At 37.1% G+C, this 27,739-nt stretch overlaps 1 protein-coding gene across 1 annotated transcript in view; it reads right to left on the bottom strand.

Annotated features, from left to right (window-relative positions):
- GMDS (GDP-mannose 4,6-dehydratase) overlaps positions 1–27,739 on the bottom strand; it is a 407,496-nt gene that overhangs the window by 318,919 nt on the left and 60,838 nt on the right. Inside the window, exons 2-4 of the mRNA XM_064705379.1 lie at positions 27,181–27,225; positions 23,151–23,238; positions 19,556–19,665 (exon numbers count right to left, since the gene is read on the bottom strand). Of these exons, the coding sequence (XP_064561449.1) occupies positions 19,556–19,665; positions 23,151–23,238; positions 27,181–27,225 (243 nt within the window). The remainder of the gene's footprint in view (positions 1–19,555; positions 19,666–23,150; positions 23,239–27,180; positions 27,226–27,739) is intronic.

A 27,739-nucleotide genomic window follows, 5' to 3' on the forward strand; every position in this document is an offset into this window, starting at 1 on the left:
GCTTTTAATGCATACTGATCAAATTACCTAAGGCATCTAATACATCTGTTGTTATTTTACTGTTGGAAGTCAACAGAGTCACAAAAAGTCCAAAATATTTTATTTTTACACCTAAATTTTATGCCTAATATTTAAAAACATTTTAACAGCTATTAGAGTTGCTTCATTTTCACAGTAAAAACTTAAAATTTATGTTTTTAGTGTTATCAAATGGTTTGCTGACTTAAGAAAGGGCAGTGTTACTTAATTCAGAAGATACCTTTTAAATTTCATTTTTCAAGACCAGCACTGCAGCCTTGGCTACAATACAACAATACATATTAACACTCACACAATCTCCTCTCTGGAAAAGGAAGTCTAAAATCTCATATCTCTAACTTGATATCATAAAGAACAAGTTAGGGGTTTCTTTATTTTATTTAAATGAAGTTACTTCAAAATAATAATTTTGGTTTTAAAATTTCTCTATTCTCACATCAAATCAGAAACAGAAATGTATTAAAACTTCTCTAAGTTTAATTGTGATAAACTCAGCAACAGAGGCTTCCCACCACATAGCACAGTCCACTAGATCAGCTTCTTAACAATATACTAACTCAGAAGGTATATAACAATATATATACTCAGGTTTGCCATATCCATGTTATACAAAAACAACAAAGCCTCAATGACAGTAACTTGTGGGTTTGATGTGTATCATTCACAAACAGCCAATAATCAAAACACGAACTATAGCAAAGCATTTGCACGTTACTCAAAAGTAAAATGGAAATAACAGCTCCCTGTGCCAAGAGGACTGAAACGAGCTCATGCTCACTCTGCACTAGAGATGGTTACTGCAAAAGTGTTATTTTTATGTCTGTGCTTCTGAGAAGAGTCACTATGATCTTGCCTGCTTGAATTAGCAATTACTACTGGTACATTAAACAAAACCATGTCACCACCTAATAAAACAACAATTGATTTGCTTACTCTTCAAGAGGAAAACACCAGTTGTCCTACTGACACTGCTGGAAGAAGAGGAGGGAGAAACCATCCTTCTCTCCTCCTGTGCATGGATTGGGCTCTGGCCGTGATCAGGAACACACCCAGTAGAACACAGATCGAACTCAGTACAGCAAGTGCTGCATGCACCTGTAGCACAAACCCAGATGTTCACTATTCTCCCAAGGAAAAAAAACCAAAACAAATACCTCAACGTAGAAGTCAAAGCAATAAAAACTAAACCAGGGCCCTTTTTGAAGAACAAACAAACAAAAAAATCAATCCCTTGAGCTTGGGGTACAGCCACATCATGACTGGAACACGCTATTAATAGTGTCCAACACAGTAAAAACAGTTATCACATTGCAATTCCCACAGAATTCAACACTCAAAAAAGTCGAAAGCATTTGTTTTTTCAGAACAGTTTTAAAAACATAACCTAGTCATTAGAATATGCAATTCTAATGCTTTCTAAAGTGACCCATGCAATACCTATGAAGACTAAGTGGCTGTAGCACTCACATTCTGGCAGGGAAGCATATGCACTTCTGAGACCAGCCTACCTTTGAACCTCTTCACTGTAGCTTATGCTTTGAAGTAGGAAACCATAAATGGAAGTTGTTGCCTTCTTCACTTCACATACAAGATGAAAGGTCCTCACAAAATCCACACTGGATGCCTTTCAGTACATGAAAGGCAGCAAAAGGGACACGGAGGAGATACAGCTCTTTTCACATGGAACAACAATCCGTGCTATGAGCACAGCCCAACAGGGCACAGCAACACACCGTCCTACCTTGGTGATGCAGTTAAATGCTGATGCCTTTCACTATGAAATAAAGCCATTTTCTTAGAGACAGATGGATAGTCTGCTCTGCACAAGTTTGCTTCCAATGAGCTAGCTCAGGGAAGAGTAGCCTTTTAGCTGTAGATATGCTGGAACATGCCTCAGAATTGTGGGTCTCTACAGGAGGGATTTGAAAAATGTTAGACTTTTACATGAGAAGAGAGGAGGTTTTGGTTTTAAATATTATGTGCAAAGACACTCCTGTGCTGTTGTAAAGGAGTAGAAAAGTAGTTTGTACCCACTGTCAGCTGCTCAGTAAAGATCTTACATCATCTAAAGTGAAGCAGGATGCTGGTTACTAGGTGGTGAAACGGCCTGAGGGCAAGTCAACAAATTACACCCAACTTTGTTTTCAGCTTTGAGAAACATGCTGTAACTTTTTTTCCTTGAATTAAAAATTTGATAATTTATAGACAAATAATGAAGGGCCGGGGGGGGGAAAGCAACTCCAAATTCAGTGCAGTTGATCTTCCCATTTACAAGTTTTACAATCAAGTTAAATGCAAAACTTTATTAAGAATCAAGTTAAAAACAAAGAAAAAATGAAGAATACTAACTTCACATGCAGCTTCTTATTAAAAAAAAAACTCCAAACACCATCAAAAACCACAAACCCCAAACAAAACAACCAACCAAACAAAAACCTAATGAGAAAAATGCTATTCCTGTATTACTGCACAGGAGGTTGTAGTTTCTGTTTTTAAACAGAAATCCAAAATCATAGCAGCATTACAGCAAGCAGGCTGTGTTAAAAGCTGTAAGAAGGAGCTGAAGCAATATTTTGCTTGGGCACCAACACCAGTTGCACAGCACACACATTTCTGCATGCTTGGGATCTTTCTCTTCTGAACAACACCTGAGAAACTTACAGGAAAAAATAATTCCACAATCTTCTGTGACAGTAGGCACGCATGAGAAAAAAAAAAACAAACCTGTGGCACCTACAGTATTCAACCAAATCTGGAGTATTTGAAGGAGATCCTGCTTATTGCAGAGTAGTCGGACTGGATGACATGTAAAGGCCCACTCCAACCCAAACCACTCTGATTCCATAATTTTATTTAATACACAACCATCAGCATCTCCATAGCTTTCTTCCCCTCCTCATATCTGCATACATACAAATACAACCGAACGTTCCTGACCAGGGGGCTATAAAAGCCTACAGCTAACTTGCACTTAGGTTTGACAGAGATGTGCAGATTTTTTTCATTTTAAAAATTAAATTTAATTCAAAATTTTTGTTCTTAAAGTTGCCTGGATAACTTTTACCTCCCATGAGCAAATAGAGCCTTAGATCTTTCTCTTCCTAAGTACTGTAGCTCTGCACTGATGATCTGTGGTTCATGTCTCCTGGGATGAAGCCCAGAAATGTCTTTAGTAAACAACACAAATACTCTCAGAGTTGACTTGGCACAAAAAAGAATATCTAGTTCAGGGTGAAGAAGCTCTTCACATAACTATGAAAATTATGCCAGCTTCAGCTTTTACATATTCTGTGCTTGCATACTTATTGTGAGCTAGGTCACAAATCACTGTAACAGAGTATGTGCCTATAATATGCTGCACAATCTTCTGATGCAACTTCAGCTTTTTTAAGCAATGTGACAGAAGACAAACACCCTGGATAAGTATTTTCCATTCTCCATCATCTTTTAACCATACTGTTCCTGCCACCTGCTTTATCTGAAAGCTGATTTTGACAAGACAGATAAACCTGCAGAATGGTGCTGTTTACATTTGCCCTTTTTATTTGGAAGTGTTTTTGTTGGGAGTTAATGTCATTGTTTTGGTTTGGATTTTGGGGTTTTTTTACATTTGGTGGTATTTGGGGATTTTTTTGGATGTGGGCTACAGTTTCTACCTGCATTATCTCATTGGTCCCTGCAACTATATTCAGAAGGATTCCAAATGACAAATATACAAATCTAAGCTGTAGAGGACAATACATACAAATACATTTGGCAGTTAAAGTACTGCTCTGGATTGAAGAAGACTGACACAAAACATTGAACCCAAGGAGCCTTCATTTACATTTAAAACCACCTTGTTGGCAACAGAATTATTTAGTGATCAGACATATCATGGAAAAGGTGTACCAGGATATTGATGGGGGGTTTTTTTGAAACCACCTCTCAGAAAACATTATCCCTACACTGAGTCTTGTTTTGATGCTTGCAGAGCATTTATTACTTTCAACAAAGGTGATGATCAGACACCCACTCTTAGACCCAAACTTGAGATAATGGAATGCTTTCCTAACTTGCTCTGAGAGCAGGGAACATGTAGAACATCAGTTTCTCTGTCAAAGTAGAAACACAAAATGGTTTGGGATGGACCTTGCAGAGACCTTGTAGGTCACCTAGTTCCAAACCCTCCACTATGGGCAGGGATAATGAAGATTCCAAATTTCGTTCTAGTGGTTTCATACTGTTTAACATACAAGGAGGTGACTTCTCTTCCATGTTTATCTTGTATCCCCCTTCCCACTAATTAATTCAGTTGACCCACAAATTAAGGACCTGCAAAACTATCCAGAAGCAAAAGTGAGTTGCTACAGATCATTGAGCTTTCAGTATCTGTATATTTTGTATTTTTACATCTTATTATTGTTGTAGATAGTTCTATCCACTAGCCCCCTGGGATAAGGTTTGGCCTAGTTTTCAAGAGCAACTTGAAGATTAGGAGGTGGGAACAGATGGTTTTAGTCAAAGCCCTTTAAATCAGTTCCAAAGTGTAATATTTTCACACACTCCCCATGCTTACCACCCATCTAAAAAATAAAAAGAAAAAAAAAATCAAAAAGTGACAGAAAAGGAGAAAAAAGATGAAACAGATTCATTCATTTGGTTTGGCTTTTGTACTACAATTTGGTAAGTTTTAATATGCAATAAACACTCAATCTGCTTCAGTTGTACTATTATCATTGCACTTAGCACATGACATGAGAAATACTGAAAATCTTTAGCATTACTAACATACAGAAAATACCTTTGATGATATTCCAAGTAATTAATCTGTTGCCACAGAGTGCTACCAAGTCTTATAATGATGCAGTTCAACATGGATGAAATATGGTATCTAATAATAACAATTTAATAAACAGTTAACAGAGCACTCTTTTCTATTATCCTCTCTCTAATAATTTGTCACATCTTTTGTAGAACAGTTTCTCACACAGTGCTATAAAAAAACAAACCAGGGAAAAAAAAAAAAAACTAATAGGTAAAATACATCTGATTAATAGTAAAAAAAAAAAAAAGAGTGCAGATCATGCAGCCTCCAGGTCTCATTGCCTGTCAGCAAGCAAGCAATTTTCCATTTAAAACACAGCATTTTAAAAATAATTACTATATGTTTCCAAGTTAAGAGAAATACAGTAATTGGAATTCTGTGGGATAACTACCATTTCATGAAGATGCTTTAAATTACAGTCATTGACAAAAATAACTATTTCCCTATTGCCCTCTTATTTTCAACCACAGTTTCTAAAGCAAAGGTTTTTAAAACTAGCTCTAGTTATGTGAAAGGATGGTCAAATACAGTAATAAATGTAATAACAACAATTTCAGTAAAGGGAAGAAAATGTGAACAGGCCACCATAGACCGTCTGAAGAAAAAACTCTTGACACTAAGGAAAAAACCCCTTATTTATAAGCTATGCTTATAAAAAATAACATCTGTGCTTAAGTTCTTAAAATTAATCCACCCTCATTTATAGCGAACATTTTAAACTACAAATTTATAATGTACTGACAAAAATGATATTTTAGATGATCAGATTTAATTTAGTGAGTATATATTTTCTGATTTTATGCAAATCTAATCAGGCTGTACAGATCACTTAATGTAGGCTAAAAGCTAAAGGTCAAGAAGTTTCACAAGCTAACACCAGTACTTTGCAAATACTAGTCCAATTAAAGCCGAGAAGAAGCACATCAAAAAGCTTAGTCTGAAGTAAGGTTCCTAACTGTGTATTAGTGGAAGTGAATCAAATATGCATTTCCATTTAGCAGCTTCATTGAAGCTGTGGTCTGACATTACAGCACGATACTGCCCTCCAGAAGAGGTGCTACAACCACAGCAGAGCCCACCTGGGGTTTGGAAGATACGTGGAGAAGCATCCTCTGCGCTGGAGACCCTGCCAAATACCCATCACAGCAGGTAGAGATTAACACACAAACCAACCCAAGGGCCTCTCAGCAAAGGTGTGCACTGACAGCCAAATTTCCTGACATCCACGCGCTTTGGGATGCTCTTTTCAAACTTGTAGGTGTATGAATGAAAGCTACTTCAAAAAGATTAAAAATTGCTTGTGACGTTTTTATTCATAACATTTAATGACACTATGGAAAAAGTTCCTCTTCAAACGTTAAAGGCAAAGTGTTCATCTTTCCACACCCCACAAAATCAAAAGTGCCAGCTTATATAAAATAGTATAAATCTAACCATAAATTAAAAGTTAAACTACATTTAATTAAGTTTCAATTGCTTCCTTGCCTTGAAATATAATTTCATTTCCAATATGTTGTCTTTGCAACCTTTAAATTTTCAAATTATTTATACTCCATGGCATCAGAAAGTCACGTTTCACTTTGTTAACACTGCACTTTGTGAACATGTTAACATCTAACAGCAAATATGAACATATAACATATCATTAAGAAAGACACCTCTCCTATAAAAATATTAGCATTTTCTTACAAAAGAAAAGTCAAATTTAGTCTATACTTGCTGACAGAAATGATAATACATTGCAGGCAATTCTGTTTTATCAATGGGGTCATTATACTAAACTTACTTTTCCTTCCCCTCCCCCCATGTCTTTTGTTTTAAGGCAAATTTTTCATGGATTAAAAATATTTCAGCTTTATTAAGGAAACCATTGAATCAATGGAAAAATTGCCCTGTGAATGAGGGCAGGTTTTCATACTAGATACTGTTTCATGGATTTTTCAACCATTAAATTGCAACAATACTACTGCTCATAGATTGCTAAATCTACACTGATACTATCATAAATAATTTCTATTGATCAGTTGCATGTCATTATTGGAAAATTTTGACTTCAATATGACTTGATGCTAATTGTCAGATTTTCAATTATTTATTTTAATTTGAATAAATTGGAGAGAAGCATTGGAGAGAAAGTTCAAATCATTGGCTTTGACTTATTCAGTAAAAATAAAGAATACTCTACACTAATATTTATAGAGGAATTCTAGTCCAGTACCTTAACCACAAATCCAAAGCAGCAAATTATAAGTAATAAACTACTTTACACAATTTAAACACATTTAACAGCATGCAATTCTCCAAAAACCACCCAAAGCTTGTCTTCAACTGACTTGTATGACGTTCTTTTAAAACCTAATTAGCATTCAGCATTTACAGTCCAATTGCTAATACATATTCCTTATCATTATAAGCTATTAAAAATATATAATGCAGAAACACGTACAGCAGCCTTGTGAAATGCAGCTGTTCCCTGGAATTTGCAGCCTTCAGTAACAGTACATCTAAATGTGACAAAATGAAAATGCACAACACCTAGGAATATTGATAGCTGAACAAAATCAAAGTATCAGACAGAGTACAGTAACAAAAACCTGCAAGCATGAAATGCTCCCAAGTACTATAAAGAATCTCTGCCAGTGGTTTGAGTCGCCTTCAGATCGCACCTCATGACAAGTCAATCAGACCCTTTTGGGTTTTTTTTGCTAAAGTATTGCAACCAGTTTTAGGAACATCTAGTACATTAAAAAAAAAATCCAAACAAAATAAACTTGCAGAGTTTTACAGAACTCCTTGCATAGTACCTCTGAAAATAATTATCATTTATCAGCTATATACATACTGTAGGGTTTCAATTAAGTTGTAACTTTTGAAATCTGCAGAAAGAATGATATACCTTTTTATTTCAGATAAACTTGCAAAGACTGCTACTGTAATTCAAGTTTAGACATGGAAGTGATAACAGTATAGATCACTATCATAAAAAAGGCATCTTATATTATCCTTTACTCAATTAAAATTTTATTTTAATTTTTTTTCAGTGGAATTGGGATTTTAGATAATGTGGATTTAGGAAACTAACTGAATCTTTTACTAGCTCCAGAGACTTAGCTATGCTGAATGTATGCAATGTTTTCAGGAGCATTTTTTAGAGCCTTGCAATTAAATTTTACTACCCAGCTAACTAAATACATAGGTTGCATATGCCTTGTAATTAAAATACATCATTTCTGGTGGATGTTCTTTGCCACAGTGGAGTTTTAGAAACAAGTCAAAGGAAAAATATTACACCAATATAAAATTAGAAAAGCTCCACAGAACTCACAGCTTGTTACACAAACACACACAGAGCTTAAAAAATTCAGGAATATTAAGCATATTAAAATCTTTAAAGCAGTGCTTAAAGCTTCTAGCATCCTTTAATTTGTTTTTACATCCTTGTTTGATGCTGTAGTCTTTGTTCTGATGCTATGCCAGTGAAATTGCATCACCATGAAGCAACATTATGCAAGAATGTCTGGCTAAAATTAAAATGCTATTTCTCAGCATCACATACTTACAGGAAAAATACAGTTCAGACATTAACAATTCAATTATGCTAGCCAATATATTTGGTAAATACTTAATGAAAAATAGGGTAATGGAAAGCTAGTACGCATAGTTGTATAGGAAAATAAACCACAAGACTAATCCTGTTGCTCTAGCCAGTCTTTTGGAGTCCAAGTCTATCACCAAAGATGCTCAGTACAGCTCCATTTCAAAAAGTTGGAGTGATCAAAACAAGTTGAAATTGGGGAGTTCTTAATGTAAACTAACACAGTACTAATTTTTTTTTAAATTAAGCTTTTTCCAAATAGCTGATTAACTATTACATAAAACATACTTAACCTCTACAAAACAAGGTGCATGTTAGAGCACAAACACATATCAAGATGTCCTCTCTCTCCAGACCTGAGTGTTTTGCACAAGCAGGGGAAAGTTCCTATGTTACCGTTCTTTAATGTCTATAGAAAATTAGGACATTTCCTGAATAGCTGTTTTCTGCCTAAGAAAATGTAACACAGCATCATCAAAATAAGATTAAACTGCAGCAACAGTATTTAAACCATTCTGATTCCTAATTCCAATGGATTATCAAAAAATAAAACAGATGTACACTGTTCACAAAGCAAACGATCATCTCATTCACAAGAGACACTCAGTTAAGATGCAATATTCTGTAGATACTCTCTCATGATTTTTGCTATAAAAATAAAAATGAACAGAACCTCAAGAGATCTTAGACACCTCAAAATGACAACTTTCACTTTTTCGTAACAACAACATTTATTGACAATAATGAAGGAGCAAAAAAAATGTCTCAACATTGTTCTGGAACTTATAAACAAATAATGTTTCCTCTTCCTTCAATTTCTAAAATGCTCAAGAAAAAATAGAAACTTGTGCCCATAGTCTATTGTAATAGTGGAAATAATCTCTGTTCTGTCACTCTTGTTCACAGTCATCCTAAATCATAGGGGTTCTGTGAGTTTGACTGTGCACATTTCACTGCAACATTTCTTTCACAGAAATATTTTGTGCGATTTAGGTTTTCTCGATGCTGTTTTACACACTAAGAAAATAAATGAAACCATTTTTTACTGCAGAAAATACTTTATTTCTCTTGTTTTGCATGCCTGTAAAACACCGAGACGCTTTAAGACACACAGTTTATTTCATCCAGAGATGAAGGAAGTTGAGAGGACATACATGCATTTTCAAAGTTGCAGAAACCACAAAGCCAAACTTACATAGAACAAAGAACAAATCTAGCATTACTCAGCAAGAAGACGGGAAACATGCACACACACATACACACCGACAGTTCTAATGAAACTGCAGGAAAAAAAGAAATACTGCTTTGTTATGTAAATGTACTATTTCAAAATTGAGAAAATTAAATGATGTCATTCAAGCTAATATCCTTACCTCAATGGAAAAGTGGCAAGAGACAACAACAACCCTCCCTCCCCAGCAACCCCCTTGCAAACATTTCTATGAGGTTTGGCTTCAATAGCAGTCTGTAGCATTTAGCCTCAAGAAGAATTACCGAGAGAGTTTTGGAACTGCTTATTTTAAAAAGTTTGCATTTGTTCTGCCAACCTAATTCATCAAGACAATCAGTGCAATGCATGTATTATTGTGTAGTCACAGATTTTTCATAGCTTCCATTTCTAGTGTTCAGAACAGCAATTTAGTAAATGGTTTGTAAAAGTATAAAAACATAACCATGTTATTTCTTCCAAGAACTTTAATATGTCTCTATGGAAGTGTGTTCAGAGACACAATGAAAAAAACTTTTAAATTCGATAACAGACTTAACATTTAGCAAAAGACAAAAAGTATTAAAATAGCTTCAGATTATTACTCATCAAAAAAAAAATCACATGCATTTCCTTAATTTCATAGCTTGACCCATGTTCATATAGTGGATATTGTATATAATTGTTATGCCTAGATTTTTCTTAAAGTTGCCACTTTAAGACATTAAATAATAATAAAATACGCAAAAGAATAAAAAAACCAAAACACACACGGACACGCTTCTTCTTCTGCATGAACAGTAATTTAAGCACAATGAAAAAGCTCCAAAAGTCAGAGCCATTATATTAACACTTTCCACAGGGTATGATGAACGATAGTGAAAATCACCTACACTCTGGCAGATCTGTGCCAATCCCAGTAAACTGCAGCAGCTAGCACAATTTGCAACACTTCAAAGTGAGTTAAATATAATTTTCTTTAAACCTGTAAAAAGTAAATTACATAGTGGTTTGGGTTTCTTAATAGCTTGATGAAGAGGGTGGATGGATCACTAAAATATCAAAACAGAGTAAAAGAAACATAATTATATGAGAAACAAGTTCTTATCAAAATAGTAACCTGCCAGATATCCTCAAGCTGCTGCAACAGTTTTTCAGGCAGCTGGGTTAAAAAGCACATTTAAAGAAAGTAAACACTTAATGATGTCTATCCTAAATATAACCACTAAAGCTATTGCTCAGCCAGGATGGTTGCACTCAGAGCTCTAAGATAAATAAAATATACTACAAAATAAGATAGCATCCCATATTGAATTTTCTAGCCTTGACACAATTTCTTGACCCGTCACGCTATATTACTAACAATAATTTCTCTCATGATACTTTAAAATCTGAGGGCTTGAGCAATCATTGGCATCAAAGCCTTCAATTCCACCTTTTATTTTGGGATCACCCTATTCCAAAATTTTAGATGTAGATGAGCACACAACAAAATATGTTAATGTCTACGATGACTGCAGCTACTTTGCAGCCATTAATTTTGTACTTAATAAATATTAAGCCAAACCCTGGACTAGTTTTATTAATCAAACACTTCTAGAGAGAGATCTGCAGCTAGACCTATTTTAATAGCAAATCTAATTTTGGGGATCAGAGCAGAACAGACTGCAGCTCTTTTCTTAAGAATGCTGACATTTAAGTAAACCTTACCAAAGAATGCTTGCCTGATTGAGGACTGACATTTCCTTTCTCTAACTCGCTTAAATAAAATATAGACTTTCTGGCCAACTCCTACAGTACCCCAAGGCAGCTGTATATCACTTTCAGTTGCAACTTGTGAATACTTTCTTTTTCTTTCTGTCTCTTTATTTTGGCATGCATATTATGTTAGCTGATTTCAATCATGTTGCATGAGTGGATGACATACCTTAAAAGATTAAGTTTTGCCACCTGGGACTACTGCAGAAATTCAGTACTTTATAGCATCTCATACCCTTCTTCATCCTCTATGCGCCTGCACTATCAATAGTAGCTTTCTTCCCCATTTTATGTCAAACGACAACTCTTTCAAGGCTGCAGTTGATACAAGTCAGCTTGAAGTGTCATTCCCCCCCATTCCCATTCCATGATGGAGCTGCTCCATTGTGTACAACGCTCTGCTGCCATCTATTTGACACAAGAAATACAACGCTGTGACTGCCACAGCTGGTTTTGCCTTCCATTTCCCCCACCTTTCTCTTCCCCTGCAGCAGCTGTTAGAAGAAAACTCTCAGGGAAGTTTTTGATCACTCCTCCCTGCTCGTGCCCAGAAGCAGAAACCACTTCAGCAGTTACTTTTGTACTTTAAAAAAAATAGCTCCAGTAACAGCAGAGGTAATCAAACAGAGGTTTGATTACTGCAAACAAAAGTAGAATTGTATGATATTTCACTCTTCTAAAAAGGGAATCCAAGGTAACAAACTTCCATTGATCAGTCAGCTCTAAATAAAATACGCTTTAAAGCAATTATTTTAAAATTTGCAATTTAATTATGCAGCAGCAGAGCTCATTGAGGGTTTGATTTCAGCAGGTATCCAGATGTAACTGGGGCCACGGCACTGAATGAACATGGATTCACTGGCTGTCTCCCTTCACTACACCAGACTTAAAATTCAGAAGTCAGTTGGGAAGTCAAATCACAGAGCCTCCAAGTAGAAACCACACACAAAGCATGAGATGAAGGAGGTGGTACTTTACCCGTCATCAGGGTCACAAAGATAAACACCACTTCATTCATCACAGCATTCAGCCTTGTATGTGACTGCACAAAACAAGAACAGCAGCTGAAAAAAGTCCCCAGCTTGCATTTGTAAAATATCATGTGAAAGACACCCACTGAAAACTCTTAAAGGAATCTATAATCTTCAGTTACAGATCCGTGACAGAGCACATTCTGCTCTTTAATTACTAAACCATATGGAAAAGTCCCGTCTCAGGGCTCAGTCTGGTCCTTTTTGCATCCCTGATTAAGTACTACTCTTTTTTTACATGGCTGCTTTCCCAATACACTTAAGTAACATATTTGTAGGAATGTGCTTCAGCATTTACCCTGGAAATGATTCATAAGATAAAACAGCAAAAAGAAAGATTTAAAAAAGTGCAAGCTTTTCACAGGAATTATAAATGATGTCATGGTGATCCAAAAAGCATTTGAACTCTTGTGTATTTTTCTACAGAGAGGGAAATAACACCTTAGTGCAGAGCAAGAGTAGGGAGAAAAGGAGGGGCTTTGTTGCTGGAGGGAGGGTGCAGGTAAGGAGAAAATGAGAGATGTAGAATAGGAGGGCACCGAGGCAATACCAGCCTGCAGCAGAGGTCATGAGAGTTCTTCTGTAGTTAAAATATACATATAAACATAATGCCTTAATTTTCTAATTGGTATATTAACATAACTAGTACTTGGTTTGGGGAGTAATTTGTTAAAGCTTGTATTTGTTAATAAATACTAGTACCACTGAGTGCATTATTCCATTGTTTTTTATAAGTATTCATAGCATTTACAGCTATAATACATACAGTTAACTATTAAAGTTAATCTGCTTAATAAAATTAATAGTTGCACTAAGTTCTTTGCTAACACTTGGTTTTAAATCTATTTAGTCTGACATTATAAGCTGCAATTACAGGATTGTATAAAGTTGCCATAAATACTTAGTAAACCAAGTGAAGAGACACATATAATTCCAATTGCTAACTATTACTGGAATTACCTTTCCTTCCAGGCCACACAGAATCTGTTTAAACAGGTACTGCACATATTATACTAAAAGCATTGCCTAAAATATTTCAAGTGTAAAACTACCTAAAATCAGAAGGAATTAGATTACTTAAAGAATTTAAGGTACACAGCAAAACAACACATATAAGCATTTGAAAGAACCACTTGAGAGGCTTACTCTGCCCTCTGGTGCACTCCATCCCACAAGGACACAGCATCCTGCACAAAACTCAGGAGAGCACCCGAACAACTGCAACAGTCTGAAGTTGAAGCAGCTAAAAAAGTGTGCTGAACTAGTTCAGCACTCTACAAGATCACATCCTGGGTAATCCTAGCATGAGGAAAAGCACTAAAGCGCTCTGCAGGATAGAAGGTAGCCCTGCTAGTTTTTATTCCTTTGTATTTACAGCAGAGAGCCTAACTGTCCTGGCTAAGGACCAAGACCCCACCATCTACAGCCCTGTGCAAATACAGTGTTTGCTGGTTAGCACAACAATTTTCCAGCAAGGTTGTGTCCCCAAGGCTGGTGTTACGAGCTGCCACCACCAGTAAACAGATGACAGGAGACACCTGAGCACACCACAGCCCCACACAGGGGTCCTACACTAATCAGAGGTACCCTAGGGCAGAAGGCTCTACATCCATAGCCTGATAGTATAAACCAGGTTTGGAAACTCAGCTTTTGGCTAACAAATTGAACAGCCACACATGCTAAATTAGAAGGAATTTGATATCATATTGAGATGATAACATATTCTATAAAGCACAGCTATAAAATTTTCTATTGGCATAAAATTAAGGTCTGTTAGGCATGTTCTTTCCTGTGAATAAGTTGTACTACATCTCTACAGAGCATTGCTAATAGTCTTTAAAATTAACTAGACAAGATCTTGTTACACTGAACAGTCAAAATATTTCTACTATAAAACATAGAAAAAATCCATTCATTTCCTCAAGAAGCTGTGAGCTTCCATGACATTCATAAGAATCTTAAAACCCATGCAGTAATAAAACAGCATACTGAATGATAAGAACCACAAGGTACAGTACATAAACCATGAATTATGCAATTATAAGCAATTATCAGCCTTGCTAGTAATGAAATACTGGAAAAGCTTTACAATTAAATATTTTAATTATTTCACCTACAGTTTAATATAAGCAATATTGTATTAATGAAAAAAAGTTTAAAAGACCAAGTTCCCAACAACAAGGAACACTATTTTTTGCCATGAGAATGCATTGCATGATCAGAACCAAACTGTGTACATACAGTTAGCATATAAAAATAGAAGTAGCATCATTATGATTTACTTGTTCATCATGTTTATGTGTGATTAAAAAAACCCACCCAACAAATTAGAGAGAAGCATTCCTGTTTAATGGACTGTACTACAAAAACACATCTCCAGTGCAAAAGAATTGTTTTCAGAATTAATCCATCAAATAGACAATGACAGCAAAAGGAGGGCACGTTCCCAAACCTGGCTATTGAACAGCATGAGACTTTGAAAGGATGCCAGAACTCTGCAACCAGGAGCGACAGTACTTAGGTCCATGCTAAGTTATTTAGTGCCTTGACTTCCCTCATAGCTAGGCACTCACTGTACATGTGCCATGAAAGTGCCTTCCTCATGTGAGACTGCCTCAGAGTCACGCCACCCTCTGTGACACAGACTTTGTCATAGGTGATTTTCAGCCCACCTAACTGCATGGATAGAAGGTGATGGGGGAAGAGTACTTCCCCTAAACCATCTCTGATAAAACCTGCAGGAGAAAGTCAGCTATATATAGTTTTAATTACCAGACTCACTTGTGTACTAAACAGGAGTTTAGTAACAGCTCCCATGCCATGACCCAAACACTACCTTTTTCACTATAAAGTTGCACAGTACCATCTCCGCCCAGCAATTATCACAACCACAATTACAACTGCTGGAAGAAGCCTCCCATAAAAGACTGTGATAGGAAATGAAAAAGATGACCTGTTTCCCATATGCTTCCCATTCCTCAGACCACAAGGAGTCTGGGGATACAAACAGGCTTTAGAATGTGATGTAGTAGTAGATAAGCCCCTCCTCAGGTAAGTTAAGAAAGCTCATCCTCATATATTCTGGTCTTTATGGGTGATTTTTACTATCCCAATATCTGTTACAGGGACAACACAGCAGGTACAAGCCAGAAGGTATCTGGAGGGCACTGATAACCTGAAGTGGGTGACTGAACAGCTCACAAAGGGAAATGATATGAACAGACAATTCTTACAGTCAAGGAAGAACTGGACAGGGTAGTCTTAGCCCACAAAAGGCTGAAGGACTGGAGGATCTGTCACATAAGGAGAAGCAGAAAGAGCTGAGGTTTTTTAGCCTGAAGAAGGCTCAGAGGGTGATCTCCCTGATGTGTCATTTGATAAGTGGAATGGGAAAGGATGACTGAGACAGACTCCTCTCAGCAGTATACAGTGACATGAGGTGAGGCAATGGTCAGAAACTGAAACACAAGGAAACATTCCATTTAAAAATATGAAAATTTGTGGTGGTGTGTGCTAGTTTTTTACTGTAAGAGTGAAGAAGCTGCACAGGTGAGGAAACAGGCTGCTCAGGGAGGTTGTGGGGTCTCCATCCTACTAAACACTTGACTGGAAAAAGTTCTCTGTAACCTGCTCTAGATAACTCCCCTTTGAGTAACGGGGTTGGACTAGACCGTCTCCAGAGGTCCCTTATGACCGTCAACCATCCTGCAACTCTGTTGGAATTATATGCTGCAAACTTCTACTCGTGTACTTCAAGTTTTCCCCCTCTGTAGTTATCCCACTTTCTCACCAATCCAGATTCAGAATGCAGTAAGAGACATGGATGAGCACAGGCTTTTGCATAAGTTGGGATTTTCCTCCCTGGCCTCTGAAGACCTATGCACTGACCAGGCTATTTAATGCTACTAGGACAGCAAGCCGTGAAACCAGCCCACATTTAACTGCTTGGATACATGAAAACGTTTCAAGTGCTAAGATAACTTTACTGAGGTTACACTGCCTTTTGGATTCAGAAATTTGTCAAAAAATATTTGCCAGCTTCATTAGTTCAGTACAATTCAAAGTAAAAAATATTTTACAGTGAAGTCAAACTGATGTGATCATCTGTCCTTCAAGAAAAAATAGTTACAACTTTATATCTATGTGTGTGCGTCCTCTGAAAGATGTGCAAAAAGAGACATTTATATCGTTTTAGACAACCTACATTTGGATAATTGATTTTGAAGACATTCAACAGAAGGATATGAATAATAGAATAACAGGATAACAGGATTTAGATTAAGCTATCTGCATGCTACTATATCCAATAATAGATAATTATTTAGAATCAATGTATTGTAAACTCCCATAAAACCAAATTAAATGAAAAATAAAACATGGTCAGTTCACCAGATTCCCCAAGAACTACGATTCAAAGCAGGAGGATATAAAGACTGGATAGAGAAAATGAGGCTGAGCTGTTTGTTTAGTAGCCATGAAGTGAATATGCCACTGTCTTCTGAACTTCCCATGGTGAAGCCACAGTGCAGAGAGCTAATCCCTGTTTCTCACCAAAACAGACAGCAATGCACACTGGATAATTTGTTCCTACTGATGATATCATTCTGTTGAGTTTTCTGTTTTTAATAAGGAACAAGTTTCAGTCTTCTCTCACTTTCTCCCATGTACAAGATCAGATCAGCCTCCCAGTGACCTACTTTATGAGTCACAGTCCTCACTATTTATGATTCAGAAAAACGTCTTCTCTGACAGTATTTCCCAGACTACTGTGGGTTCATTCCAAGAACCAATTTCATCTTCATTGGTTTCCTACAGGAAACCAGATCAACTTCCTATGATTTTATTTTCCTTCATTTCAGCATGGCTCACATAAACTAACTGGAAGTGAGAGTGATAGAAAACTTTATTCTGCATAAACACAGGCCAATACAAACACCACCAAAAAAATCCTGAAGACGTCACCAGTTCAAAGTGACCAGAATTTAAAGCAAGCTAAGATTAGAAGTTCTTTTCCCTCCTTCCCCAAACATGATGCATACAAGCAAACCCAGTAAGTTTATGTAACCACAGTCTAATGCTAACAGCTGTTTGGTGAAGACATTCACCTGAACAGACGGCCAAGTCCTACTGCCTCTTTCAACACCGGTAATTGTTTTAAAATGTTAAACACAGTTGGACTGTTTTTAACTCCTACCAATAACAGAGTCAAGCTCTCCCAACCACCTCAGTCAACCGACTCGGGGTGCTTATCTTCTCTCCTAGAGAGAGTACTCCAGTAGAAGTACTACTGGAGATGCTAGGAAGCAAGAACACCTTGAAGGATTTCATCTACACTTCCCATAGGACTGCTAACATTGCCTAAGTATCAGCATGCTGCATCCAGGTCAGCTTCTAATACAGCCATTTTCATTGTCCTCCAGGACGTGAGGACATTAGATTTCCAAAAGCCAAGAGTCAGTGCCAGATCTGCACTGGCTCAGAGTCACAGAGTAGTCTGAGCTGGAAGGGACCTAGAAGGATCACCAAGTCCAACTCCTAAGTGAATGGCCCATATGGGAATTAAACCCACAACCTTGGCATTATAAGCCCCATGCTCTAACCAACTGAGCTCATCATGCAGTGAGGCATTTGCGGAATAATCCCTCCCATAACCCATGGCAGAATCATCCAAGAACCCATAGCAGCAGCACAAGCACCACTATTACCCCTTCAGCTTGCCCTCCCAGTGCTGTGAGCAAGCTGTTGCAGCTTCAGCAGGCACATGGAGATAGATGATGTTAGCATGGTACTAACATTGTAGTCCCAAATTAAGTGGGACAGGTAATTCCCACAGAGATTGCTATACAGTGAGCCACTTCAAGAAAAGGGATGCTGGGACACCTAGCTGTGGACTGCAAATATCCAGCATAATTTGTTGGCTCAGATTTCACTCTGCAAAGCAGCAGTTCGGTTATCTTCTGGACCATCTTCTGCCCTTGGACTAATATAGTTCTGTTGTTATACTGTTCTTCGTGAGCTAATAAACCAGACCCCATGTTAACACAGTTAATTCAATCATGCAAGCAAATTAAAAGCAGATTTATTCTTATTTCATGTCTGTATTCTGCTGTGTGTGTTGTCAATAACTGCAGTCTTTCCATGTGATTTCCTCTTTCTGCATTTCAAGGCTTGCAGTGATAGGAACAACACACCACTTTTTGTGGGAAGGCTTACTCAGAAACTAAATCCAAACTGATTTTCAGGAGGCTTAAATACTCCTTCACTTCTCATCTCAAGAGAAGCCAGGGAATATTATCACTTTAGAATGCTTACACATTACACACAACAAGGACAGGACATATGACTGAAGCCCAGTTTATTTTAATGACAATTTTCTACCTGGATGTCAGTTTCAGTTTGTAATCATGAAGTATGAATGAGGATTTTGCAAGTAAATAGTGGTCACTTGTTAGTAAACTGAGCTTTTACAGCAGCATAGCTTAATAAATGTAAACCACCAAGTTATTGCCTCTGCTATTCATTTTCCATCCTTTTCCAGCAGCAGTACTTGCCAGGGTCAAATTACTAGTTTTTAATGACCCCTTATTATTCCACTGTCTCTGACTTGATTTTTTGTAACCAAAAGTGTTGTAATGCTTCAGGTAGTAGCCTATTGTTTGTAGGTCAATATTTCAAAGAGTTATCATCTGTGTGAAAACTGAGAAGACTTTATAGAAGTGATGCATTCTGATATATATATTGATTTTAAACAAACCAAATAATATTGTTTAAAGTACTGCTTGGCCTAAGTACACTGCATAAATTCTCAGCTAGGACTGATCAGCAGCAAAGTCTACAGCAAAAGTTGTTTCATGTGGCAGAAAAACCAGATTTTTAAACATGCAGATTTTGTTGACAATGACAATTTGACCTCTCTTCTTCTGACATCTAAATATATATTGAGTTGCAAACTCATGCAGTAATTAAGCACCACAGCAAGCATGACCGTCTTGACTGAAGGCAGTGTTTACCTGATGAAATTAACAGTAAAACTGCTGTAAATGCTGCAGTCTAAAGTAATCAAGGTAATATACTGACACCACCACCACACATTCTCAGTGCTAGAGAAGGTTACTCACCTTGACATGGCTCTGAGCCCCCAGGTTGTAAATCTCAGAGGGTTTGACTTCATTAATGATCTTCACCAGGCAGGTGCTGTCTGTGAGATCCCCATAGTGCAGCTTCATGTCTTCAGAGTTTAAGAATACAGAGTTAATACACTTTCATCTCAGAAAAATAATGCATTTTCAGTCCATATGCTATTTCAGGTCAAGGTCTGAATAAATATTTATTGGAAAAAGTCAAGAGATCACCAGCTAAACTTGGTTTTGCTTGTTTTTTTCCTTCCCTGCTTTAACCACAAAATACATTTCCACATAGGAGTAATGAACAGCATTTCAGATTCTTTTTTCAATAATCTATTTATCTATCAACATTTATATAATTTGTTTAGTAGCTCGCACTTAATTTCCCCAGGTTATATCAATAAGTCAGATGTCAGGTTAATATGTCAGATACAGAATTCCAGTCACAAAAATAGGGCATTTTTCAGTTTGGGCTTCCAATCTTTCACTCAAAAATATTTTAATAACTTCTTAAGCACCCATCAATGGCTTTCCTCTCCTTAGCAAAATGTTGCACGTTTTAATTTCTCACTGTGAGAAACTTCACAACACAACAAAAATGTGTAAGGTATCTACTAGGTGAACATTTAGATAATATTTCAGTACAACCTGCTGCATTTGTTACTATTGTTTTTCCATTTAAAAAAATACAGATGCACACTGGAAGGGAATTTAACAGAACCATTTAACTGTCAATGAAACACAGTTTGTGATGCTATACATCAAAATCTCAAAATTGGTTAGATACAGATGTTATTTATCCCTTCCAGACTTCAGTTTCTTTCTAATTTGTGTGTAAAAAAGAATGTAAGAACATGAAACCAGCTCCTGTCAAAATTCAAAGTGAAAGTTGCAATGGTTTATCAAGTTGTCCTTGTTTTCAGACCCTGATCTGTCAAGAAGATATTGCAAAAGTGAAATTCACAAAACAGGTCTCGTTTTTGCTCTTACTTAAAACAAAACTGAAAAATCAAACAAACACACTGCTATTCACAGATCTTTCCAATAAAAAGTTGTTATTATTGATGAATTAGCTGTTTATGGTTACTCGCCATATTTGTAAAGACTTTCGCTTGTTGTTTATGACCTTAATTTGCTGTTGTTGTTTTGGGGTTGTTTTTTTTGTCTTGAAACACCAGGCTTATTACAAGAGATATGAATTCATAATACATTTTTAACTGCTGTTGAGATATGTGAATTTTGTTATTATTAATGCCAGTTTAGGGTTTGGTTTTTTTTTTAACGGTATAAAACAGCAAGGAAGTTAACAGATCACACAGTTCTCAGATGTTCAGCCCTGTACATTCCCATTTAACATGTGCATGAGGTTCTTCAGGTTGACAAAGTAGTTCAGCCACGGTATATCCTTGAAATTTGTTTTCACATGAACATCAGTTGAAAAGGACATTCTGAAGAGACTTCAGACCCAGCTGAAGGTGTGACTAAAGATAATGCTAGGCAGGAAAGAGATGCCAGAGCCTGTGCTCCTCTTCCTACAACAAAGGCATGCAGTCCTGCCATGACCCCCAGGCCAGAGAGCAGTTTCAGACCTTCTCAGGGGCAGCTGGGCTGACCCAGGAAACAGGGTCACTATTACCCACTATTACCATAAATTTAATGCTCTCAAGGAGAGTCCTTATTTTGGTCTACCATCAAGTCTTCAAAGCTTCTGGTCCAAATGGCCTTTCTGAAGGAGAGCAGGGAATGAAGCTATGTTCCCTCCTGACCCATGAAAAAAGAGGGTCTTTCAAGAGTGAAAGGCTAAGCAGTAAGACTTACTAGAAATGGAGTTTATTTGGTGCACAGATTCATAAACACAGATCAAATGTCAGAACCTTTGGGCTTTAGTAATATTATCCAGTCTAAAACTTCCTTAGCAAGCAAGAGCAGGAGGGATTGCTCTAGGATGCACCTTGTCTTCCTTCCTGTGCTCCCTACTTTTTTCATACAAAGAGGTTCACTGTCTATGAAGAGCACCATCTTGCAATATGCAATCGATTCCTGACAGGAAAAACACACATGGCAAAGATAAAATTAGGGTTTGCTCACATCAACCACTATTGCTTCTTTGCTTCCTACAGTACTGCCTGGAAACCCATTGTTTTCAAACAGTTTCCATGGAGCAGCCTTTCCTGAGATTCCAAGTCCAATTCCTTCTCCTCCCATTCATATGGCTACATTCTTCAGTTAAAGAAAAATTAGTTTAAAAGTGGGGGAAAAATTAACATCTGCTTTCTCTTTTCTTCCTTCTATCCCTTTCCATAAATCCTTGTATATATATTTATTGTGATCTACATTGTCTTCTCAAAACACTTTTCAAGTGATTGCAAGCACAAGATTTCATTTTCTTCATTCTGCCTTGTGAGCCAAAAATGCAAGTCCTGGGAAACAGTTCTTACATTGTTCTTGACAGAAAAACAGGTTTCAGTATTCTTCATGAAGATATTTCGTTTAATTCTACTCCTCTCTTAATCAGATACTTTAACGAACAGCGTACAGCAAGTAGCAACACCATGTTAGAAATTAAGTGTGTTTTAAATAAAAATTACAAGCAAAGACCAAAGGAAATCTGTAAGCTTAATTATGCATTAAACTTGATAAAATTAGGCTCTCTTTAACCATGGTGTGAAGCAGACTTCAAAGACATGATTTTTTACATAATGGAGATACTTGTTGTTAACAATACCTTAAACTGGACAATACTATCCTGGACTATCAGGAAAGCTTTCACAACTCTACAAAATAGACAGAGCATGGAGAACTGTGTGATTGTTAAAGTGCTCAATCCCTCTGCTGAACTGGAGTCATCCAACAACTGAGCTGCATCTCATTAAGAGACAAGTTAACTTCCCTTAAGATAAAACAATTTTTTTTTTCCATGTGTACACTAAAGGTAAGAATTTCAACTTTCCAGATTATCATTGATAACCGAGGATATGGTAAATTGTCAGCAAATTTACAAGAGCAATGCCTTTCCTTCAGGTAAGAGCAGGTACTCCCTTCCTTGAGTGCAGGAATTGAGAAGGTCCAAAGATTCATTCTTCCTATCATCAGTAAGAACTGATCATGTCTTATTCATGCTCTCATACAGGCTGTTTACAAACCTTCACCTCCATCAGACACCATGGAGCTCATGAGAAAACACAGGTGGAGTACTTAAGATAACTGCCTCAAAAAAACCCTGTGTTTAACTATTCTGAAATCTCAGTATTTTTAAACTCACATAGCATTTTCAGGCCCAGCCATTCTAACTGCTACTACCCAGCTATTCCTTAACAATGGCAGCATTTCTACACAACATGAAGTGCTATCCTGGGTTCCTCTTATATTTTCCACATTTAAAAACTCACACACACTAGACTATCCATATTTCATGCCACATCATCTTCAGAGAAAAATGGTCAATTTTCTTTCTGAGATAGAGCAGCAAGCTAACACTAGCAGAAGAAAACTCAATTCCCTTCCTGTTTCCAGGGATCTTTCTCCACCAAAAAAACAGTCAAGATTAAATATAACATATACCACCTTAAATATAAAAGCAAAGCCTTACTTCCTTCAATGTGAGCCTGTGGGTTCTTATAGAGATGTTCAATCCGGCCTGTATTAAAAGAACTGGATCGACGAACAATGCCATGCACCTGGGGATTGAATAAGGAAAAAAAATGGAAAAGTAGTAAACATTAAGAAGAAAGAGTTCATTACCATCACTTACAATTCTCATATATGTGGGCCTAACCCTTTTATCAAGGAATCAGAGCTCAGCTCTATTCCTAAAGATGGACAGTTATCCAATTCCCAAATATGATACTGGGAAATGAGGTGCTATTAACTTTAGCACCATTGAGTGGTTTTCCCTTCTCCCTCGTCGACACCACTAGCAGCCCAAACATCACACACAGTACAGAAAACACACTGAATTTCCCCAGAGCACCATCTCCTAGTGAGTGAGGCTTGACAACATTACTGGAGTTGGAAAAGCAATATTGTGTCTAGAAAACCATTGCTCCTTGGTTGTAGAGAAGTCTTTCTGGAGGCAGATATGGGCATAGAAAAAGCAACAGCAGGATGTGGGGCTATGGAAAGACAGAATGGGCAGACAGGAGAGAAGGGCAGAAAGAAGGGAGACAAAGGGAAAGAAGGAGCAGCAGCTGCAAGGCCCAAATGTATTTTAAAAATGAGCTGTCATTCGCTTTCTGGGGTGCAGGAAGAACAGCCAGAACAGTCAGTGCTGTTTTGTAGACCTCATGTGTCACTGTCCTCCAATGGGTTGCAGGAGACACAGACAAGCCTAAGAATGAAACCCAGGTTGGGAATTTCCTTTAACCTGCCATGATAAATAAGCTGGTGAAAAGAAAGCTACTCTGGTTCTGAGTAATATTAAAGAAAAGACCCTTTGTGCCTAATACATTAGAGAAATCTTTCCAACATTAACCCTGTTTCATCCTGTCCTGTAAGACTGCCCCATGATGCCTGCTGCCAAAATTCATATTAGCTTTGGTTACCAGCTACAGAAGTTGTGCTTGCACAACTGAAATCAAGCTTAAGCATCTGACTGTCCTCCACCTCTCCCTGGCTTTTATTTCTGAAAGTGATCCCTTGTACTTCTATGCATCCTAGACTTGGTTTGTTGAGGCCATCTCTTTATTCTCCCACTTGATGTTAATTTGCAAGAATATAGAAACAGGAACAGGCTAAAACAAGCTATGGTTATTGACAAAGAAAATGTTTTTCATTTCATCTTAAGTCCAGAATTTAACCAAGTGAAAAAGTGCACACAAGTGCAGATAAATACCAGTTTGCTGATTTAAGAATGACATTTTGGTGGCAAGATTTAAAAGAGCTCAATAACTTCATTTTTACGACTTACAGGTCAAATTTATTGTGCCAATTTCCTTGCAGAAAATCACTTGTGATTTTGTGAGCAAGGTATGTGTCCTGTGACATTGCTCACAACATAACTTGTTCTACAATTCAAACTCAACTTTCCACAACTGAATAAAACATTTGCCCTTTCAGGATCAGTGAGGCACTGAGAAATGTGCCCCCCAAAAGAAATTTTCATCAAATGATGGATTTATGAAGATACATCATAAAAAACATGTAATTAAAAGTCCTATCAAAATAATTCTTTTAGATTGTGCGATGCGTGTACCTATAATTTATAGGCACATCAAGTTTACAGAGAAACGCTTTCAAAAAAAGACACTTTCATAATAACTTCACTTTCACAATGACTTCATTTGCACAAATGATGCTGAAAATATTTTAAGTTCTCAAACAAACTATTACTTTGCTGAGTAAAATATCAGACTTCAGTTTTAACGTAACTCATTATTCTGAAGGAAGAAAACTAAGGTGCTCAACAACAGAGGAGGTTTAGATTAAATATTAGGAAAAAATTTACTCATGTAAAGGGTTGTCAAGAACTGGAACAGGCTGCCCAGACAAGCGGCTGAGTCACCAGCCCTATAGGTATTTTAGAGACAAGTAGATCTATCATTTAGGAAGACAGTTTAGTGGTGGACTTGGTAGTGTTGGGTTAACCATTGGACTGGATGATCTTGGAGGTCATTTCCAACCTAAATTATTCTGTGATTCTTCTAGCAAGATTAAATATTTTGGCTTAAAGTTCTGAAGGGAGACTTCTTGAGCATTCAATTATCTATCTCTGAATGAAGTCATGCTGAAATTCATGATCATCTGAACGGCTGACCAATAAATCAAATCTTGCCAGCTCAAAAGCTTGATGAAAGATTGGGCTTGCAAGAGCTTTGTGTCTGCTCATGACTGTGATACAAACTTTTGACCAGTGAGATGTGCTAAATGCACCCGTCCCAGGACTTCAAAAGAGTCGGTAAACAGACAAATCCAGAGAGCCTGTTACATTCAGTGATAACAAAAAACCCCATGTGAACCCTGCTATTTTTTTTCTTTTCTTTCTTTTTTTTTCTTTTTCTCCCACTCCTTATTCTGGTATGCACATACAAGAGCAAGAAAACCTGCCAAATGCTTAATCCATGACAGCAATATTACCGTAAGAAAACTGATGAAAGGTACCTTTGTCTGCATGGGACAGAGAATTGCAAGTGAAATGCAAACTCTGTGACAGGCCAAAATGTGTGCAGACTGGTTAATCTACTTAAGAATGTATCAGTGGATTTTTCTCAAAAGAGACAGATCTTCAAACACATTGAAATTTTAAAAAGAAAAGGAAGTTGAATGAAGCATCTCAATTAGGGAGGCAATCAGTTGTCGTATGCTTGCATTCAGTTATTTAGGAACAGAGGTTTCTAAATGGGAGCACAGGAAAGAACTCCAAAAAATTGATGGAGAGCTGAAGAACAGAACGAAAGAACTCTACCCAACTATAGTAATCTTTGTACTGTTGAAAGGATTATATTTAATTTGGTGTTGTCAGCTCCCAATTTCATCGTGCACAATGAGAGAATGTGCTTTTGCCTTCAAAATAGCAAAGGCAATCACAATATCCCTCATCCCCAAATGGAATGGAGAAATCGTAAAAAATAATCAATGTACACATCTTAAAAACCAACTTCAATAACCAAATTAATCAATAAAGCCAAAGAAAGGATGGAATAAGCGAGGCAAGATTAACCTGCTACAAAAGTATGGGAAGCACAAACTGGCTGAGAAGAGACTTTTCACTAAGCTATGAAGCAGTATTACAACAGAAGTAATAAAATTCAACATTAAAACAAGCATTAACTTTTACTAAACCCCAAAAAAAAAAAAATACATTGTGGGGAGATTAATTTGACCACTCAATCTCCTTCCATTTTCATACATTTTAGAACCATCTTCTATTATCAAGAAGGCAAATATTCTTACATTTAAGCCCACATCAGTTCAAACCCCTCAAATCAAACCATAACAATAGCAACAACATGATTGTTGCTTTGCTAGACCAGAAGAAATCTGATTTTTGCCAGGGAAAATTATGCTGCGAGAAGGAATCAGACTCCCATTATTTCAAGGAAAAAGAATGCAAAAAAATCACGTGCTGAGCAATAATTAATTAATCCAAGATAAAACATAGAAAATAACTGTACCAAAGTACAACTTGTTTGGGGTTTGTTATTTGGGTTTTGTTTTAGGGTTTGTTTTTTTCCTTTTTAAACAGAGAAAGCAAAATGCAAGGTTTTTATTGCTGAAATAAAACTGTCAAAAAAAGGGCCTTTACTGTGGAGAGAGAGGTGGGGAAAAAGAACAAGCAAGAGGTTCTTATTCCTTTATGTGGTACATTGCATCATAAATTATTCCCTAATTCCTTACAGTTTTGGCTCACACAGGTCACTGCTTATCTGAGCTGGCGGGAAACATGCAAACCAGCTATACCCCGAGGAGAAGAGGGAATCCACCAGTGGACATTAGATGATAAATAGTACAATAACCTGGCATGATTACAGGCCATGCTGCACATTCCTCTCTGGAGTTTTGATTTGTTATCTAGGACTGGAGTGGAAAACATACACAGGGAAGGACAGGAGCAGAGGAAGCGGGCTGGGGCTGCAGCATCCAAACGACTCCATCAGCCTGCAGCCCGTCACCGAGTCACTCACCTCATAGCCTTTTTCCAGCAGGAACTCAGCCAAGTACGATCCATCCTGGGAAGAGCAAGATATAGGAAAATGTTAGAAACACAGCGAATAGGCCTGGGAGATTTGGACTGGTTAAGATCTCAAAAGAGAGAAGAAAAAAACTTGTAGTGAGTAGACTGGGTAACAAGCCTATACTTTGATTTCTCCAGATTCATACAGCGACCTAAAAATACCACAGTTTCTCTTCAGTTAATTTTAGACTATGAAGCAGTATATTTTAAGATAACTTGCATACAAATGCTGGTTGAGAATTCCCATCTCTTGAATCTCTTCCCAAGTTCCATTATAAAGTGCCTGGGGACTATCTTTCTAAAATATCCTAACCACAGTCTTTGAATTTGAACTATTTTGGAGATAGGGAAGGAAAAACATGTAAAAAAATAGTACAAGCTTGGCATCCTCTAAAAACCAACATGCCTCAGTAGCACCTTGTCACACTGGCATCTCCCTTGGCCAGGCACACCTTCTACAAGGTTTCTGAAGGCAGTAATAATTCTGCCTTGCGTGACCTACAGAGTTT

This window comes from Zonotrichia leucophrys, chromosome 2, assembly GCF_028769735.1.
Source record: "Zonotrichia leucophrys gambelii isolate GWCS_2022_RI chromosome 2, RI_Zleu_2.0, whole genome shotgun sequence".
NCBI classification, from domain to species: Eukaryota; Metazoa; Chordata; class Aves; order Passeriformes; family Passerellidae; genus Zonotrichia; species Zonotrichia leucophrys.